The 12,562-nt window shown below is 44.8% G+C and overlaps 1 protein-coding gene across 1 annotated transcript in view; it reads right to left on the reverse strand.

Moving 5' to 3' along the window:
• NUP98 (nucleoporin 98 and 96 precursor) overlaps positions 1 to 12,562 on the reverse strand; it is an 853,605-nt gene that overhangs the window by 574,449 nt on the left and 266,594 nt on the right. The window contains 1 exon segment of the mRNA XM_078658655.1: positions 10,456 to 10,537. Within this exon segment, the coding sequence (XP_078514781.1) occupies positions 10,456 to 10,537 (82 nt within the window).

The raw sequence follows: 12,562 nt of genomic DNA on the forward strand, positions 1-12,562 counted from the left end.
TCCTTCTTGCGAACCAGAAAGAACCTAGAGTACAGACCTCTTCCCCTTTGAGACAGAGGTACGTCTTCTATCGCCCTTTTCCTTAACAGGGTATCGGCCTTCGCCTGGAGCTCGCGCAGTTGAAATTGTGAGCTGACCGGTGGAATTGCTGGAGGCGGGCTGGTGAATTGAAGACTGTATCCATTGCACACAATATTCAGCACCCACTTGTCCGGAGTAATTTTTCCCCACTCTGCCAGAAAAAATTGAACACTTCCCCCCCACCGGAGCGGGTAACGGATGTAGGGGAAGCAACCACTCAAAGCCTAGACCCAGCCGGGCCTTTGGTCGCCGCTGCGGACTGCTGGCCGCCTCTGCTCTTCTGGTGCTTCTGGAAGGGCCTCCGGAACTGCTGCTTCTGTTGTTGCTGCTGTCCCGAAGCCTGCCCTCGCCCTCTGCCTTGTGCCCCGAACCGTCTCTGGAACGGGCGGTAGGTCTTCTCCTTGGGCTTCTCCAACCCGACAGCCGTCAGGGTCTCGGCCTCTGCTTTCATGCGGGCCATCTCATCGTCCACATGCTTGCCAAACAGGGTTTCCCTCGAGAAAGGCAGGTTGGCCACCCTCTGTTGAGCCTCTGGCTTGAGAGTGGACAGGCGAAGCCAGGCGTGGCGCCGTTGGTTGACACCATGGCAGTACCCATGTGCCGCCAGAAGAGACGTATCTGCTACCGCGCTGATGAGTTGGTTTGACACCAACATCCCCTCATTCAGGATCTCCTGAAAGTCCTCTTTCTTCTCTCGAGGAAGGTGCTCAGCGAATTGCTGACGCGTCTCCCATAGGGCCCGATCGTACCGCCCTAGCAAAGCCGAGGCACTTGCAGCATTGCAGTAGAAGCCGTCCCACAGACCTTCCTGCCCGCTGAGTCCAACCAGCAGCTCTCCTTATCAGGGGGCACTGTAGACGACGGGGTGGTGACATGCTGCTTCCTAGCTGCCGTCACTATGACCGAGTCCGGTGTCGGATCCATCCTGAGAAACGCCGGGTCAGAATCTGGCGCCCGGTACTTCTTAAGGAGCCTGGAGGGAGCTGCCTTCGTCACCGCCGGAGTGAGAAACAATTCCTTGGCGGGCTCTACCAATCCCGGTACTAGAGGCAGCAACGGCCGAGACAGGTGCTTCTTATGGAGCATCTCGAAAATCACGGGCATCGTGGGCACCGTGATCGTGATGCCCAGCTTAGCTGCACCCCTCAGCAGAACCTCTTGGAATGGGACAATGTCGTCCACTGGCGACACCCTCATTCCCGGGGATTCCGACAAAGACGGAGAGTATTCCCTGGTCCTAGAGGAATCCGTGCGGGATCTGGACCTGCGGCTCCTGTGGCGTCGTCTTGATCTTGTTGATGACAGATGACGACTCATCGACCTCCCTCTCCGGCCGGAGCGAGAGCGCGACTTCCTCGGCTTTGGACGCACATCAGGTCTCAAAGGAGCAGGTGCCTGCAGCCTGGCCGGGCACTTCGGCTGAGGAGTCCCCTTAGGCGGCGTCGGGTACCGTGGTAGTGAGGCCAACCGATGCGGGATCACAGGCAGTCCAGGAGGAGGGTTCAGAGGATGGGCATGAGGAGGAACTGGTGGTGGTGGAAGCGGAGGAGAGGTCCGCGGCGGAGGTTCCTTGGGCAAGGGCGGAGGAGGAGTAGTCGGCCTCGGCTGAGGTGTATATACCTCGGAGTACACAGAGCCCTGTGAACCCCTCTGCTTCTTAGGCGAAGGAGAGCCTATCAGCGAACGTCACCGGCGTGCTCCAGCGGACCCAGGAGAATCCCTGGTACCGGAACTCCTTCCGCGCTTCCTTGGCGTCGAAGAACGCCATCTCCACGTCGAGGAGCGCCGTCTCGACGTCAATTATTTTTGATTGCTCCGGGGTCCACGCACATGGGCAGGACTATTCACTAAATTATGACTATCCACAGAGATCCCTTACTACAGAACTAGTTCTGTATTCGCAAAAATGTAGCCTAGGATGTGTGTAGCTGTGTGTGCGCGTTTGTGGACGATCTGATGTAGGTTCACTGTGCCTATGCCAGTGATGATTGTTTTCGGATGGAGCATATTGGGTTTGTCAAAACATGTACCAGGTGTCATTACTGCTGGTATTAGCTGTAAGAGGATGACAATAGTGTTACTTGGGGTTTTGTAGACGACTCGCATTTTTTAGAACAACGTATTTCCTTCCTTTTTGACATTACAATGTCAAATCCTGCTTCAGAGTCAAAACCTGCTTGACAGGTGTGCTGGGTTCACACAACAAAACTTGACACTTGGAATGAGAGAACAGGATGACAAGATAAATCTTGTGGATCTATAATCTGGTTGCAAAAGGACTCTCCTTTTGTCCTACTAGACTTCTGTCTCTAGGTTTGTTATGGATACAGTACCTGCTCCAAACTGGATTTTAGGGTTAGATGTTGGAGGTTACTAGGACTACCATAGTACAAACCACACACACTCAGAGCCCAAGTTTAGTGTGGCTAAAGACTGAAGCGGTTTTGATTGGCTCCAGGAACTTAAACCCCATTGGTTAGGGCTTGCCAAAGAGTCATTCCAACTCACTAGCTACCTCAAGGCCCCCGCCTGAGAACACGGCTGGACCAGAAGGGGAAAAAAAAAGAAAAAAAAAAAAAAAAGAGTTGGATCTGCTGTCTGATCTGAGATGATCCCTGAAGGACTGGACCATCTCCATTCATGGACTCCAAAGGTCATAAGGTCACCTCCTGTTCAAGGTAAAAGGATGCAAGCTACAAGAAGTCTTTTCCCAAAAGGACCCAAATGACCAGAGGCATCTATCTCTGGACTGGACCCTGCCGGACACCCAGTGAGTTCATAAGTGCCTCCCAGAGAGACTGGGAGTTTTAGAAATTTACTAATGTGAGAGTGGGAATTAACTAACTAAAGCCAGAAGGTAAAATCTTTGACCAGGATCAACCTGGTTGGTGTATCTGATCTGCGCTCCATCGCGTTTGGCCTCAACTTGTTACTCGGTCGCAGTCTACAACAACCGTTGATCATCATTGGCACTTTGATAGTTCTTGTGCTATTCTACCTTAAAACTTTAATAATACTCCTGATCTCTAGTTTCCCTTATTGAACTTTCATTTTTGTGTCATATTAAATATTACTTTATTTTTCCAATTCATTTTGGGATTTTTATTGCTTTGCATTTAGACTTTTTTACTGACCCAGAACTGCATAGGTCCTTCACCAAATGCCTTAGGTTAAGCAGGTCTGCTCTGCGCCATAGCTACCAGGGGGTTCAGTTCAGGTTAATTTAGTGAAATTGCGGGTTCACCATGAAAAGGGTTGTGATTATTCCTTGAGGTGGGTAGTCCCACTATACCCAATTTCCCCAATAATCCAATTTCTTACAGACAGCATTTCAAAGACAAGCTGACCGAAGCCAGATCAATAAGTCACAATCAAACTCCCTACATTTACTCAAGAAAAGGGTACGCCATACTGGACCTGGGCACACTATTCAAATTGGCATGTCTTTCTGGTAAAAGATGCAGTTAGTGTTGGTTTAAGTCTCTCATGAAGCAATTGGTACCAATAACAGAATTGGTATGAAGATTCATTTTTATATTCTCTTCATGACAGACCATACACAAGGAGCTTGCAGAACAGACCCTTTGTCATTATGAAGTAAGCTTAGGTTGTCTTTTTGGTGACTTGTAATTGGGTCTCGAACATCTGAGCCACACTGCCTTCTGAGCCCATAGAACTACGAGATTACATAGCAAGAATGTCTTCGCTCATGTGATTTGAGAATTCCATGGGCCCACTTGGCATAATGGGTCTTCATGATATGGGCTTTCCAGTAACAAAATGGTTACTTACCTTTAGAATTAGTTTTGCATTGTGAAGGCTTTCTGGATTCACCTGCTGTGAAATATTCCATCATGTAATCGTTGGGTCTAGAATGGTTTCCATTTTTTACTTTGGCAGGTGTTCTCCTCGACCATTTGGCATTGATTATTTGGTCTAGTGTCCTTCTCCCATGCAGGCAGACATATAGGCCTTGGAAGCTCCATAGAGTGGTCGTTCTCTTCAGATTCATTTCATCCAGCAACCCCATGTGCATTTCCTTGTCTTGTTACAACTGTCCTTTTCTCCCCTATGCTAATGTCTGCACTCATTTTCTGGCTAAGGTGGGGGGTGGGCAGGGCCAGATCACATGTGAATCCAAAACTTAATCAATCTTCACAATTACTTCTGCAGATAAGTATTTAATTTTGAAGCGTAAATCTTTCTGGATTCACATGCTGTGCATAGATAATGTAGCACTGATCTCCTGTCCAGTGGGAGGTTGAGTAGATAATAAGTGTTTTTTGCCCCCCGTGTGTTTATGTGCTTGCTTGCTTGGATGCCCATGCAATAATGTTTTATGAAAGTATGTAGAGTATCATGATGCTGCCATGCAGATATCAGACAGACATTCGCTAGTAAGGCCAGAGGTGCCGTTTACCTCATGAAACGTGCCCTAGTTTTGACCTCTAGTGCCACTCCTGCTGCTGTGTAGCACCTTTGTATTGTCTGGATTCTCCATCTTGCTGCAGTTCTGTAAGTGATAACCCTTTAGTTGTTGCTGTGAAAGACAAAACAGATTGCTCCTTTTTTAGATTCTTGTAGTATATCACCTCCTTCCTGACATCAAGTATGTGTAGGGCGTTTTCTGCACATGACTTAGGGCCCTGGAAGAACCCAGACATTTGCATTCTTTGCTGCTTGACATAAAAGTATGACAACTTTGGGCAGTAATTTAAGGTTAGTAATCATGACTTTCCAGTCTTTGTGAACTTGGATGTATGGTTTCTGCACCGTTGGAGCCTGTAGTTAGCTCACTCTACCAAGCCTTCCAAATGAGTAATTGTAGCCTACCGTTATGTAGGTGTTCAAAGGATGGCTTTGCAAATTGCACAAGTACCAGATTGAGATTCAATGTAGAGGTTGGCGCTGCTCTGGGTGGCACTATTTTTGCTTCCTCCTGAAACTTTTTAATCACTGCTGTCAGAAAAACTTCTACCCATTATACAACTCATGTACACCACAATAGCGTGAGGTGTACCTTTAGAATGGCGCAAAAGTCCTTCCAACAAGAGCGTGAGGCATTTCAGGACTGTAGAGTCCTCTGATGTGGTCTACTCATTGGGCCATTTTCTTGGTTCACTATTTTCGAAACGTTTTCAATTTTTTGGAGTAACATTTCCAAATTGTCAGTCTTCATGATTCTCGGAGTACCTCCAAGGTTCTTTTTGGCAGCTTGAGGGGTCTAAATACTAGGCCTTCAGTAGCCATGCTGTGAAGCTGAGTGATTCTGGTTCAGGGTGTAACAATTTTGCCCCCTGCATGGTTCGAATGTTCTGCCATGTTGATAGCGGCATCACATCTCCCTGTGTCCCTGCCACTAAGTAGGTGAAGCAGGTTTGTCTGGCTTGTAGCTCTATTATGAGGAGGATCAAGGGAATTGGTGGAAAAGCATAAGCAAATTTCCCTGACCATTGTATTGATAGGGCATTCCCCAGGGATTGGCAGCTTAGGTACTTAGACGCAAAGTCTTGCCATTTTGCTTTTTCTTGTGTGGCGAACATGCCTGCCTGTGGGGTTCCCCACTAGTTGAAGCCTCGTAGCACTTGCTAGTTCAGTTCCCATTCAGAGTGTGTGTTTTTTCTGCTAGTCTATCTCCCGCAGGGGTTGAAAGTTGGAGTTGAGCAAAAATAAACTGTACAAACTGTTTCCATCACTGTATCAGTGTTTTTCTTTCACCTCTGGTAGGACTTTGCTTTTATGAGCCAGTCATCTAGGTAGGGGTAGACTGGATCCCCTTTCGCAGGTGTGTTGCTACAGTGCCAGGCATTTTGTTAAGACCTGCAGTGCTAATTTTATTCCATAGGCCAGTACTGCGAACTGGTAATGAGACTTGTTCACAAAAAAGTTTGGAAACCTATGTCTTGTTCATTGGCATATGGAGGTACGCATCCTTGAGGGTCATGGTTGTCATGCAGCCCCCTTTTTCAAGGGGCAGAATGACTTCCTGCAGTGTAGTCATTTGGAATTTCTGCATTTTTATGTAACTTTTGAGGGTGCGGAGATTCAGGATGGTAATGAATGACGAATCTGCCTTGGTTACTAGGAATATACAGAGTAGACCTCTTTTTCTCTTTAGGAGATCAGTACTCTTGACAGACTTTGTTTGTAGTAGATCTGTCACTATTTTCTTTAGGTTCAAAGTGTCCTTGTTGCTTTGGCATCTTACCATTGGTTTTATGTTAGGTGGGGTTTGAAGCAGTTCTGTTCAATATCCATGTCGGATGAGTTTGATTATCCATTTGTTGGAGGTGATGTGTTTGCCATTCCCAGGGGAATTCTAAAATTCTGCCCCTGGGATGAGTGGCAGAGGTGTTGTGGTGCGGAGTCACTTTGGTGTTGTGCACAGCTTCTCCTGATGCTGCTCCTTTTTGTGGGTAGAACTTAAAAAATGCAGTCTGTTGCCTTGCTGTGGCTCAGTTGCTGAGCAGCGAAACAGGCATGGAACCTTGTTGGTTGTGTACTACCTAGAGAAGTCATTCTCTTGTGAGGGGTGGCTTCGCTCCTGACTTGCCCTCACGTCTGAGGGGACCCATAGATCTTTTGTTGCTATCCCTTTTCACTCTTTGGAGGGAGTCATTCACTGCTGGTACGGAAAGAAGACTCTCCTGTGAAAGGCATGCTAAATACAGATGGCTATTGCTTGAAACATGAAACCCTCTGCATGGGTGCCAACCGAGTGCAGTCCCTATGCACAGCTGTCTGTTTGCAGAACCCGCAGCAGTCAAGGCCGACTTTAAACAGGTGTTATCGTTTTCTTCTCCTATGCCAAGGCCTTTTTCCTTTTCTGATATTGGTAGAGGAATTGTTAAAGAGTGACTGACTTCCTACTTTTGGTGGGCACACCAATTCTGGGGGCGTTGGAATTGGTGATCTTCATTGGACAGCTGCTAAATGCCCCATTGTCTGACCAAACATGTCCACCCGTTTGCTTTTTTCTGCCTGGAGGTGGACCCATAGATGCTGCCAACCTGGCCCTCCTGCAGGCTACTGACATGATGATTGGGCCTGCGGCCAATTACTTATCCCCTTTACTGTGGAGGGTCTAATTTTTTTCTCTATCCGTGGAGTGACCGCCTACAATGAGGCTAGCTCTCTATTCCCTGGTCCAGCACCCTAGGTAACATTCGGAGGAACTGGCTTCAATGAGATGGTAGCAAGGCCTTGAGCTGGATGAAGCATTCCCCTTGGCCCTCTTCTAGTTTGACGCTGTAGGGGTCTGCTGTGCTCTTCACCACTGTGTTGTATACCAATAGGTCATATGGCGGTGAGGACTCCAAGGGGTATGTGGCCACCCCCTCTTCAGGTGACTATCTAGAAGTCCTGCCCGTCCTCCAGTGGTTCCTCTTCAAAGGTGCCTCCTCCTCTTCTGACAGTCTAATTGCTACCAGTGGTGGCAACTCTGGATGCTCCCCTTTGGCCTGGACTACTGTTTTCTTTGTGGACCAAAGAGGGGTACCTGTAATCTATCTTTCAAGGAGTCAAACCCCTTTCTGAGGGCCTCCATTTTAGTTCTGAGACGTATTTTCTTCTTCACGACTTTGAGCAGTTTGTTTTTTGTGTAGATCACGGGATGCTCCTCTTTATGCCGAATTTTTCACTTCTGTGATTGCTTCTCCCTCCCATTTTCCCCGATCTCCTTTCAGAGTACATGCCTATCCTGAGGGGCTCTCTAGTGTACTTCTGTCATTGTTTGAGGCCTTTGAAGTTGAAAACTTCTTCGATGTTGAGTCTGACCCTTAGTTATGTCCCCAATCTACAATGTACCTTGTATTTCCTGCTTACGGTGTCCTTCACAGCGTTTCTTCAGTACCTTTCCCTTCTCAGCGTCAGCTGTCTCGACCTCGGAGTCTTGCAGTTGCACTATATTAACGACGTTGTAGGTCACCTCCATCCATCCTGGTGGTACGCTCCTGCATTTACACCATGGTGTAGTGCACCCACCTCTAATTCTTCCTTAGTTTAAGGGTCTTGATCTGAAACTCAGTGCAGGCTTCGCACCCTTCCATTGCGTGGTCTCTGGGAAGGCACAAGTTGCAGACTTGCTGACTATTCTTCTGTGCCAACTTTTCGTGACATCTAGGCACAACCTGAACAGTTTATGCTCCATATCCCTGATGCATTCTCCGTGCCATGCTGCTGCAGACCTTGCGGTCTTGCAGGATTATCCAATCCAGAGTTTTTGGCAATCCTCACTGATGTTGTCGCTTTTTTTTCCCTGTGTTTTTCAGTTTTTTTGCCCAAAAACCCCTCCATTCAGTCCCAGAGCTCATTTCAGCTCACCCAGACCCCATGGCGGAAAAAAGAAGCAGGATATGGCGACAGCGCAATAAATCTTCTGGGTCATACGGCTCACGTCATAGTGGAGGGACACTATAAACTGTTGACGACTATGCCTCCCCAAAAAAATTAAAAATTGCCATGTGTCGATGGATACTCCAGCAGTCATGGTAATAGTACATGTCACCGAGCTACTTCAATTGCGGGGGACAGATTTTGTGCCACTATCGAAAGAGATCCTCTTTACTTTAGACTATGAACCTAAACATTTAAGTTGTAGGCATCTTCCAATAGTGGCAAGGTCAGAGAAGGAAGATCGATGTTGCTTTCTTCATCGAGAGACCACCTACATAGAGAAATGTGGCTGCATTCCTATCAAAAAGCATAGGCGGCACAGATATTTGAAAAAATGCAGGATAAATGTTAAAAACTATTTACCAGGTAAAAGGTTAAAACTGTTGGACAAAGCAACAAAAATATTTATGCACAAAATAGGACTTCTGAAAAAAATTCTGTCTAATGCAGAGCCTTACGTACAGAGATTCTACTATAAAAGAAAGAAAATTCTGAGGGTTCAACTAAGTTGTGCTAAATTCTGGGGTGGGAGGAGGTGATTTTTTGGGTTGCAAAGAAGCAATAATGCAGGTTTTCAGATATGCCAGGTTGTAAGCCAATAAAGACTCCTTTTGGGTATCTTTTTTTTTTTTTAAAGAGGATAAATGTTGTGCCGCATGCTAATGAACTTATTTTAAAGAATATGTAAATAATTAAAGAGAAAAATAAACATTAATTATGGATTTTGGATAAGTACTTTTTCTAGAATTTTCACCCTTCTCCCCATTGAAAGTACTTGTGGTTCCAGATTTTACAAACGGGCAGATATAGTGAATACTGAAATATTTAAGAATCCATGATCGAGATGTGGGTTTGCAGTTCATACTGAAATTAATTTAAATAATGTACAGCTCACTGTGCATCTTTATTAGTTAAAAATAAGTGAAACGTTGGCTATAAGACAAAACTTATAACCTTAAATGCACAGGCTAACAATCCCAAATGGTTGTCAAAATACTGCCAAAATAGAACTTTCGCATATCACAGCACCCTTCATCACAGAAACATTGATAAATCCAGCGTTTACATAAACTGATGTGCACAATACTTCACCATATTTACATACCTGAATCGAGATGCATAGAGAATAATTTACTACAAGTAAACAACAGAAAGCAGACCGCCCTATGCAGAAAAACGGGAGCATGCTGCAGTACACCACCCTCCACATAAACATACTACATTAAGATCTTCCAAATTCAAACTCAATTTTAGCTACAAACTAATCTACACAAATCCATTCTAAACTAGCCAACAACATATACTAACTTCAATTAAAAAAAAAAACATCAGATAAATCAATTGTAGGCCTTCCAAGATCGACTCTAAAGGGTGCCCGGCAGGAAAATGGGCTGTTAAAGCAGACCGTGTATTACTATTAAATTACTCGTCATTAACCAACATGTATTCACATACCGAAGCACTTGAATGATAAAAAGTAGAAACATGTTTAAAGTCATGTATCAAGTGATGATGCTGAATTTCATGGGTACAGATGTAGCCATATACATGCCCAGTGAAGCACTAGTCAGGGTTCCCCCCCACACTTTTAAACAGTGCTAAAGGCTTTCCTCTAGTATGATGCTTCACTATAATTATTTTTCAAAGTCAACGTAAAGGCTAACAACTGTCGCCAAACAACTGATTTTAAGCGAGTACGACATCTGCTGAAATAAATACGCAATACCACCTCAAACAGGCTGCCAAAGGAAAAATTTAGAATTTCAAGAGTGAGTTTCTTGCAACATGCGCCTATGTGTGCATATCACCCAATTTCCAGATGCCCAACTATCCTCTATTACCTATACGACACTCACTATAATCTGAGCGAGATCGGTGTGTGTTTTACTTGGTGTACTGAAGGATGGTCATCCCAAATTGAATGTATGGCAAGGTTAAAAGCATTTGTATCAGTTAATAAAATCAGAGTTATTTCATTACCAAAGAGCCCACCAGTTGCTGTACCAAAAGATGGTGCGCTTGTTGTGGTGGTTCCAAATCCAACAGGTTTGTTAAAGAGGCTCTGAAAGGAGAAAACAGCTTGTCATTTACAAACTTAAGGCATAGTGCGAACGAAGGAACAAGTCTAACAAGCTTAATATGTAAATTAGCTTCAAGATGCCAAAGTAAACACATTGTAGTATTTAAAATTAGTAAAAACAGATAGTAAATGACCATAGTGTAGCTCATGCAGCAAGGTAAATGTACCAGTATGGGTCAAAATTGCAACAGTTACCATTTACTTAATTTGTGCACCTTACTGCTTTTGAGTAGTAAAGTTCCATTAATTAGATGGAGAAAACATACTTTATTATAAATAAAAACCTGCAGTGTGACTTTAAATGTTCTATATTTTAACATATATTTGGGTACAAGTATGAATTATTAGGATTTAAAATGTACAAAAAGCTTGTTGTGGGCAACTTTCTTCTAAAACTTTATTGGCATAGCCTTAAACTTCATGATGTAAATGTCCCCAATAAAAGTGATTCTACCCACCCCAAAAAATGACTAAAATAAAAGTTGAGCCCGGCCAGGCAAGACTCTTACTGATAATGATTTTTTAGCTGAGAAGACAGAATATTGGTAGCCTTTATGACGTAAACTGGCATTGAGGGCCTTAGGATTAAGGCCAGACACCAGCACTTGCCATAACAGATGTTCAAGTACTTATTTTACAGCATCACAACTCAGATGAAAAAGCAGTTATCGGTACTCTATGCTTTGAACTCATTAGTGGGGTTAGCGATTGACTTTACTTCATACATCACTGTGGACAAAGGCTTAGCACAACAGGTTCTCAATTCAAAAGCAATTTATTATTCAATAACAGTCAAAACATAGATATTTACTCACCACTTTAAGCTCAGTACTGCAAGTTGAGCCAACAATGGCATTCCACTACAAACTACAGAAAATTTGAACATTAACACCTGAATGTTTAGTTTGTGCTTAATAGTATGGTGCTATCATCTGCTTTTTGATGGAGACTTCAAGCCCCAGAATCCTCACCCTTTGAATATTCCTCAGACTGAATCCGGAAACTTTATAGAAGCAGCTCTGCATGCCGGTAGGTGGTGCAGTGTGACTCCGCATTGACGGTTCAGCTCAGGAAAGGACGTGTGAAACCTATGTATGCGCCACTACCATGCCCAGACATTAGTTCTTTCTTTCCACACCACCAGACGCTGATCCATCGCTTAGTCTCTTTTAAACTTCTTCCTCATCCAAATTTCCAACATGCAAGGGGAATATCCCCTTCCAAAACAACATGTTTTAAATCATGTAAGGACTGTTGCAAGCAAATGTCTGACAGAGCCTCTTGAAATATGCATGTGGTATACGGAGTCAAGTCATGAAATCAAAGCCTGAAGTGCTTAATGAACATAAAGGCCATCCATACAAGACTGCAAAGCGAAACTCTTCATCGCCGATCACCGTAAGTCTTTGTGACGAGGCTGATCCAAGTCGGTAGTTCGGTACCAGATTCTGAAGTTGCAGGAATTGTTTCAGAACTCGGTCTTTATCTCGATCAGTCATCAGAAAGTTGAAGGGGAAAAAAACACAAGAAATCTAGGTGGGACTGGAGTCATTTCCACCACTTACATTCTCCTGAGAAGGTGCAAGAGTGGCACTATACATCTCAAACTCACTCCTAAAATCGATCAATGTCAGTCTATTTCAGAAATTTATTCAGCACAATCTGAGATTCTGGGCTATCCACCATACCAAAGCAGATGGAGGAGTTCTGAGAAGCCATGTTCTGACTCTTCAGGCCCTTTAAAACTCCTTCTGGCCACGAACACCATGGAGTCGAGAGGAGTTCCATCATCTGGAATACTGCAGCAAGTTTACCCTGGGAACCAGTTGTACGCTCCAACCCCATCCTGGGGCAGTCTCTGGCACACGTTCCAACACCCCCTCCAGCACCATGGTTCACACCCGTTTCTGAAACTTCAACGCTGACTCAATCAATGCTGGAAGACGTGATACCTATTGTACACTCTGACTCTGAGTCAGAGCTGTTCGATATCGACTGAGGCTGCGC

This window comes from Lissotriton helveticus, chromosome 8, assembly GCF_964261635.1.
Source record: "Lissotriton helveticus chromosome 8, aLisHel1.1, whole genome shotgun sequence".
NCBI lineage: Eukaryota > Metazoa > Chordata > Amphibia > Caudata > Salamandridae > Lissotriton > Lissotriton helveticus.